Here is a 7968-nt window from a genome sequence, read left to right as displayed (position 1 = left end):
TAAAACTCTATTTTGGTTTCATACTGTGGATGCCCCAAAAAAGGAGAAAAAAAAAAGAGAGGCTAGTTTAGGGCTTTTCCCTTATTTCTTTTGGTTTATCGCACATTGGGTCCTTGGCAACATGACTCTTTGTGTACATGTGTTTCTAGGGTGAGGTGTGTATTGTGAGTCCCTTTTTCTTACTTTTATTTTAGGAGTTGCCACCAACCATTGGTTTTGTATTAGGTGTGATTGGTCACCTATAGGTCTAATTCATTTTAAGTTACCTAATTAACTAAACCAATTTTTGGGGGTTTGTTAATTAAGATAAACCAAAAGTCTCAAACCAAAAATCTTGGACTCGAAAGTTCGATTTGGTATGGAGAAGGTGTTAGGCACCCTACAATACCTATCCAAAGGATAGTACCTCATCTTAATTTAATTCTAAACATTATCTTTTGATGAAGAAACAAGATACTTGGCAATTTGATTTTTTTAAAAAAAGGTTTTGCAATCAATACATATATATATATATATATATATATATACATGTAAGTACTTATTTACTTATAATATCCCTTGTGAATATTAAGTCAAAGAATAAAGGGGCCAAAAACGTCGTGTTGCACAACAGTTAGTATTTGGAGTATAACTTTCAGCTCAAATGTCCAATCGATATGATTCAAGTTGGGCTAGAAAGTTACTTAAAGGGCTACAACTTTGTAGTTTACCAAAAGTCCTAATTCTGAAGATAAATGGGCCGAAAACATCGGTTAATTGAAGCCTAAAAATTTGGAATTTTCTCCAAATGGAATTCAACTTATAAGAGGATTACTTGACCTATTTAAAGGCTCTTTAGGGCAAAGTTGCCATAGAACATAATTTAGGATTTCTTAAAGTTTTTTTTTTTTTTTTTTTTTTTTTTTTTTTTTTTTTTCAGTTTTTAGAGTTTTATTTGCATTATGGCTTGCTAGAAGCCTTGCTAAGGCAAGAGGTGAAACCTAACCGATTATTGGTATGTTCTTAACAATTATTTTATGGTTTTAATGCTTATGTTTTTAATACATGAATTTTAGGGAAATATGCATGTGGACCATTTTGGAAAAACTCTAATTATCGCTTTTTAATTTGGTAATATCTCTACAACACAATTTTGGAAAAACTTTGGGGTAAAAACATAATTTTGGGAAAGCTTTGGGGTCAAAACATAATTTTGGAAAAGTTTTGTCAACATACAATTTTGACAAGTTTATGGAAGATATGGCAAAACATGGATTAAACGCAAACAATGGATTAGGTTGCAAAATATGGATTAAGATGTGAATATGATAAACTCTGGATTAACGTGCAAACATGACAAAATATGTATTAAAATGCAAAGCCAGATCAAACCTCCGTGGTCCTTAGCATACACCATCTGTTTGTTTTTAGACCTCTTAAAAGACAATCATATTAACCTAGTTATTTAGCCAAGTGATTAACTTAGGTAAATTATGCAGATCTAGGTTAACACATATATATCATATCATTGTAAAGTTCGGAAAATAAAGAATACAATAATATGATAACCCAGGAAAACCAAACCAATAAAAAACCTGGGGAGGATTTAACCTAGCTATCCTCAAGGTAAAACGAATCCACTATGAAGGAATTGAAGTTTACACAATAGTGACTTAGACCGCTAACATCCTATTTTATCTCGTGTAGGAAAATTACTACCACGACCACATGACAGCTCCGAGTCCACAGACTACTTCTTTCTTGAATTCCCAGCAAGCACAAGCACACCTGCTTATGTATTTTTAAGCTCTTGAATGCAGCAATTGAATGTTCACCAAGTTCTTGACATAATTTTGAATCTTGGAATCCCTAAGTATGTGTGAAGGCAACCACCTCCTAATCTCACAAAAGATTCACACATATAGCATAAGGAGCAACCTAAAACGTGGCTAGGGTTTTCCCTTTTATACTTAAGACAAAACATAAAACCCTACACGTCAAACGGGCTTGGGCTGAGTTGGAAAATTTTGCAGAAAAACAATCTGCACAAGCTTCAATCGATCGAGTCTAATTTTCGATCGATCGAGCTAGGCAGATTTACAGAGTCTAATTTTCGATCGATCGATCGAGTCTAATTTTGCAGAACACTCGATTCCAACTTTACATATAAACACACTTTAAGCAAGTCTAAAACAAAGACTAAAATATTTTGATCATGGTTTGCCAATATTACAAATTGAAATTCTAATACATTTAAACCTAAAGTCTTAGAACCCAACAAACTCCCCCTTTGGCAATCCATGACAAAACACAAACTTAAACAAAATGCTCAAAATTTACAAAAAAAATAGCCCATTACAAAAATATTGCCCATCAAAAAAAATAACCTAACTACTATCTATCAGTTGCAAGTGTAGACAGTAGCACGACTGAAACAACCTGTATATTTCTTGGAACACTCAACAAATGCATAAACGCATGTGTGGAAAATACAAGTAAAACAAAAATAACTTCTTGATTTCACATAACACAAAATAAAGACATATATCATGAATAACCTCATAAATATAAATCAATAAGCAATGTGAAACAAGAAACATATACGAATCAATGTATCTCCCCCTATCATGGATAACCTAAACAAAAACAAAAATATATCATGAGCCAAAAATGTAAGAACATAATGAAGCACCTAGATACAGTCTAATGGCTCCACAAATACAAAAATCTCCCCCTAACTACAAAAACTCCTCTACATATGTACTCCCCCTTTTTATGATGGAATGCCAAAGGGCAATCACACATCATCAAAAGGAGGTGGCGGAGGTGACCGTCTAAGATGCTCCAAATCTGCTCGTAAGGCACAAAACTCATCAAGCATGTCCACTAAAATCTGACCATGAGCCGCCTGAACGGTCATGACAGTCTCCAACATACATCGAATGTCTAAATCATCCGAGGTAAAAGGTGGACGAACAGTAGTAGCAGCAGCAGCAGGATCAACATACTCCTCAGCCGTAGCATCACCTGTAGAAGGGGAAGGAGGACGTGCAACACCAGAAGACTCAACTCTAGGGCGTTTAGAGCTTGCTCTCATTTGAGTAGCCCTTTGCCTAAGAAAGGTGGCACCTATGGGAGCAATAATATGGACAGGCTCAGAAGCGGGAAAGTTATCTAATCTTAGATGCAAAAGAATCCAATGAATAAAAATGGGGAAGAAAAGAGCATGAGCAATAGAACTACTCCTATGAACCTCAATCAAAGAACGAATGAAAAGATGAGGAAAGCTAATAGAAGCATTAGTAACAAGGGCATACAAAAATGCACAACGCTCTAAAGGAATGGTGTGTAGATGAGAGATAGGCCATAAAGAATGACAAGCAATCCTAAAGAAAAGATAGTGAATCTTAGTGAGCTCAGCAGTAGTGATCCGAGGATTAGAACCCCACTGGATAGACGACCTAGTGATATAAGACATGATGTCGTCCAGGGGAGGAGGCTCATCATAAAGGTAGACAGGGTGCTGGACCACTGGCACCCCAAGAGCAATAGACACTACCAAAGGGGTAATGGTGTACTCATCACCCTGTATCCAATTTCTCACAAGAGTGTTGGAATCATAGGAATGGACAGAGAGGTTCGAATAGAAATTTCTGATCAAGGTAGCCGGAGGAGGATGATCAACATCCAATAAAGGTAACCAACCCCTACGCCCAAAGTTACGTCTAATCTTAGGATCAAGTTCATCTAACAGAACCTTTCTCTCAGCCCAAATGTTCCTCTTAAGGTTAAGCTTCTCATACGCTTCCTGGTTTTTCTCACTCAAAAACCTCTCACTACTAAAGGTGGGGGAAGAAGTAGAGGTGGAGGTCCTATGGGCTTTAGTCTTCCTAACCATGATGCTAAGGATCAAAGGACAAACACAAAAGAGAGAGAGAGAGAGAGAGAGAGCGAAAAAGAGCAAAAAAAAAAAAAAAAAAAATTAAGGGCAAACTACAAGTTAGCACAGAAAATATAGAAATAACAATTCTATATGATGCATGAACAGTATAAGCAAATGATGCATGCTCTAATGCAATGAGAATATGTTCAATTTAACTTTAAATTCACAAAATTGGCTTGAGCATAGAGTTTATATCAAGAACAATCCTAAATTTGAAAACCCAGTTTTAGAAATCCAACAAATTGACCAAATTGATCATTATACATGATAGATAATAGTTTATAATGACCAAATCAATCAATAAAACTAGCCAATTTAAAAAATTAAAGCTTAATTGAACAAAAGCCCCAAATCGGGTACTTTCAAGCCCTAGAAAATTAAAATTTTCCCAATTCAACAAATTGATCAAATTAATTCATCAAGAACAGTTTTATAACATCCCACAACAAAAACCCATTGATCAATTGTGAAAGAAAAAGCTTGAATCATCAAAAAAACCAATTTCCCTTAGGTTCGACATTCTCCCTAAAATACCAAAAAAAAAAATGCATGAAACATGAAAATAAATGAAAAAGGAGGGGTATAAAGGTCTTACCGGCCTTAGATGACAAAAACCCTTGAAGAAATTTGGTTGAAAATGACAAAAATCTTGCTTTGACCCTTAGACCAATCGAATAGAGAGAGAAGGTGTTTTGAAAAAGATTTGAATAGTAAAGAACACATGAGAAACAAAGGTTTTAAAAAACTCTCTATACGATTTTCGATTGATCAAAAATTAGATTCGATCGATCGAAAATCACTTTCGATTGATCCAACAGCGATCGAGTAGGTCAGGTTCAAACCAAAATTTTAATCGCATTTTTGATCGGTCGAAAAACAAGTTTGATAGATCGAAAATTTGGAAAACACAATTTTTTGGAAAACCAAGCAATTTTATGCAAAAACTTCTCAAAGCATTAACTTTTATGAATAAAATGCATGAGTATGAGATGAAATGTTTTTCAAAAACACTTGTTTTGAACCTAGTTTTCCCAAAATTAAGATTTTCAATCAATTCTCCTTAAATTCTCAAGCTTCAAACACATTTTGCATAAAATTCAAGGAATTTTCAAACTTGGTTGGCCAAACCAAATTAACACACAATAACATGTACAAAGTTTAGTAGAGAGTGACTTGTGTAATGTGTGCAACTAGCAAAAGCTTGAGATACATGTGAGGTGATATGTAAATAGAAATCAATCACAATTTCTACAAAATTCATCACATAAATTTGAGAGAGACTATCACCTAAAGAGTTACATCATATAACTCTCACATCTCCTAGAATAAAAGCTTGCAGTCATGTAAGTTTCTCGATTTGCCTCAATTGTACACACAAATTTTGTTTGATCAAAAACTTATTAAGAATAGCCAGGATATTGTACACACCAATTTTATTTGATTGTGAAGTTATTAAAGCCCAATAATGTACACACTAATTTTAGCATTTAAACCGAGGCTACACCTTATGTTCTTTTCGTGCATGTGCTACACTTTCTCAAGCATAAAATCTTATGATATGCACTACGGTGTTCATGATTGGCTAGTAAACAGTGGTGAGATGATTATTTATGCCTTTCTCAATAAGTTCAAGTCCGACAATCATAAGCATGTGACTTTAAGATCAAGATCATGTGATCAAAAACTATAAACATCTTCCCACACAACATGCATTACAAGGCTTCAACTAGTTAAGTGCAATAAATAAGCTCATCCAAGCTAAACAAAGTACATAAACATGTTATGTGAAAATAAATTGGCTAACCTTGATTTCAAATCCAAGAAAAATAATGCAAAACACGTTTTGCTGCCTTTTTCCTTTTTTTTTTTTTTAATTTTGAAAAGAAGAAACAAAAACAATCCTAGAATGAAATGCATGAATGTTATGCAATGCAAATCCTAGAAACAAAAACAAGGAAAACAAAAACAATAAGGAAGAATGGTCACCAAGAATAGAGCGATGAAGCACAAGAACCATGAAAGCCAAAGATAATCAGGGACATAGAATCACACTAATTACTTGACAAAGTGTCTCAAACTTACTTCTATTAAGAGGTTTGGTCAAGATGTCAGCATTCTGACGTTCAGTAGCGATATACTCAAGAGACATAATCTTTCTTTCAACAAGATCCCTAATGAAGTGATATCTAATCTCTATGTGTTTAGTCTTAGAGTGTTGAACAGGATTCTTAGAGATATCGATAGCACTAGAGTTATCACAATAAACAACCATGGTATCTTGTGATATCCCATAATCACTCAAAAACTTTTTCATCCAAAGAAGCTGTGAGCAACAACTTCCAACAGCAATATATTCTACCTCTGCAGTAGACAAAGACACATAATTTTGCTTTTTACTCATCCAAGCAACAAGATTGGCTCCTACATAAAAACACCTACCAGTGGTGCTTTTTCTATCATCGGCATTACCGGCCTAATCAAAATCAGAAAATATAGCAAGAGACAGATTAGACTCTTTGCTATAAAACAAACCATAATCACAAGTTCCACCAACATATTTTATGATTCTTTTAACATTATTCAAATGTGAAACCTTAGGATTAGATTGAAATCTAGAACATACACTAACACTAAAAGCAATATCAGGCCGACTTGCAGTCATGCTTCTATATAATGTAACATCAACAAACTCACTTGATGGATCATTGGTTAATTTTACATTTGCAGCCATTGGTGCTCTAGCATGGGCAGCCTTGTTAAGCCCAAATCTCTTGACTAGATTTCTTGCATACTTTGCTTGGTTGATGTAGATTCCTGAGTCCATTTGCTTCACCTACAATCCCAAGAAATAAGTTAGTTCTCCAACCATACTCATTTCAAACATGGACTTCATTTCATCTGCAAAAGATTGAGCAAGAGAATCATTTGTAGCACCAAAAACAATGTCATCAACATAAATTTAAGCTACAACAAAATAATCCTTATCCTTTCTTATGAAGAGAGTAGTATCTACAAATCCCCTTTTGAATCCATACTCAGTGAGATATGCAGTCAATCTATCATACCAAGCCCTAGGAGCTTGTTTCAAACCATAAAGCGCTCTCTTTAACTTGTAGACATCATCCGGTCTGTGAGGATCAACAAAACCCTTTGGTTGTTCAACATATACCTCTTCTTGCAACATCCCATTCAAAAAAGCACTCTTGACATCCATTTGATACAACTTGAAATTCAGATGACTTGTTATGGCCAAAAATATACTAATGGATTCCAATCTAGCTACTGATGCAAAGGTCTCATCAAAATCAATCCCTTCCACTTATGTGTACCCTTGAGCAACAGGTCTTGATTTATTTCTGATAACTGTACCATGTTCATCTAACTTGTTCTTAAAGATCCACTTAGTTCTAATCACATTTACTCCCTTTGGTCTAGGAACTAATTCTCACACATCATTCTGAACAAATTGGTGAAGTTCTTCATGCATGGAATTAACCCAATCAGCATCTTGAAGTGCTTCATCCACCTTTTTCAGTTCAAATTGGGAAAGATAGCATGATTGAGTAATCACATTCAAGGCTTTTGATCTCAATCTCATGTTATCATTTAGACTACCCAATATATTAGTGATAGTGATTCAACTTAACTCTAGAAGATGGACCTTTGACCAGAGATGTGGAGGTACCTTTCTGTTTTGATGGGGGACTAAGCTCGCTTTGTTCTTGTTGAGTTTCATGAACTGGTGTGAATGGTTCTGAACTTGAAGGTACTAAAATTGTATCATTCAACAACAACAGCTCTTCCTCACTATGCTTCGCCACATAATCAGCAGGAAGTGAATCATCAACTTCCATAATCCTTTCTTGAACTGGAGAACTGTTTTCTGAATGACTTTCAGAACTTAATTCATCATTGATCACAACATTGGAAGATTCCACGACTGTTTTGGTTCTCAAATTGTACACTCTATATGCTCTACTAATGGAAGAGTATCCTATAAAGTATCCCTTGTCACTCTTTGCATCAAACTTTTCTAGGTTCTCTCT

General features: G+C 34.9%; 1 protein-coding gene across 1 annotated transcript; it reads right to left on the bottom strand.

Annotated features, from left to right (window-relative positions):
- Positions 1 to 6216: 6216 nt before the first annotated feature.
- On the bottom strand, positions 6217 to 7136 carry LOC126690013 (uncharacterized). The gene is made up of 4 exons (XM_050385161.1): positions 6936 to 7136; positions 6546 to 6755; positions 6362 to 6395; positions 6217 to 6245 (listed from the first exon to the last, which is right to left on the bottom strand). The coding sequence occupies exons 1-4, from the start codon at positions 7134 to 7136 to the stop codon at positions 6217 to 6219; spliced, it is 474 nt and encodes a 157-aa protein (XP_050241118.1).
- Positions 7137 to 7968: the final 832 nt, after the last annotated feature.

Source organism: Quercus robur, chromosome 6 (assembly GCF_932294415.1).
Source record: "Quercus robur chromosome 6, dhQueRobu3.1, whole genome shotgun sequence".
NCBI classification, from domain to species: domain Eukaryota; kingdom Viridiplantae; phylum Streptophyta; class Magnoliopsida; order Fagales; family Fagaceae; genus Quercus; species Quercus robur.
Note: the sequence above shows the minus strand (reverse complement) of the source record. Positions and strands in the feature narration are given on the sequence as shown.

Bases quoted from the DNA above. Each gene is read 5' to 3' on its own strand.
- LOC126690013 (XM_050385161.1), bottom strand. From the start codon at position 7,136: ATGGATGTCAAGAGTGCTTTTTTGAATGGGATGTTGCAAGAAGAGGTA. The intron at 6,756-6,935 runs GTAGATACTACT...TTGGGATTGTAG, and splicing joins ATGGATTCAAAAGGGGATTT to GTGAAGCAAATGGACTCAGG. The intron at 6,396-6,545 runs GTATGTTCTAGA...GATTTTGATTAG, and splicing joins ATATTGCTTTTAGTGTTAGT to GCCGGTAATGCCGATGATAG.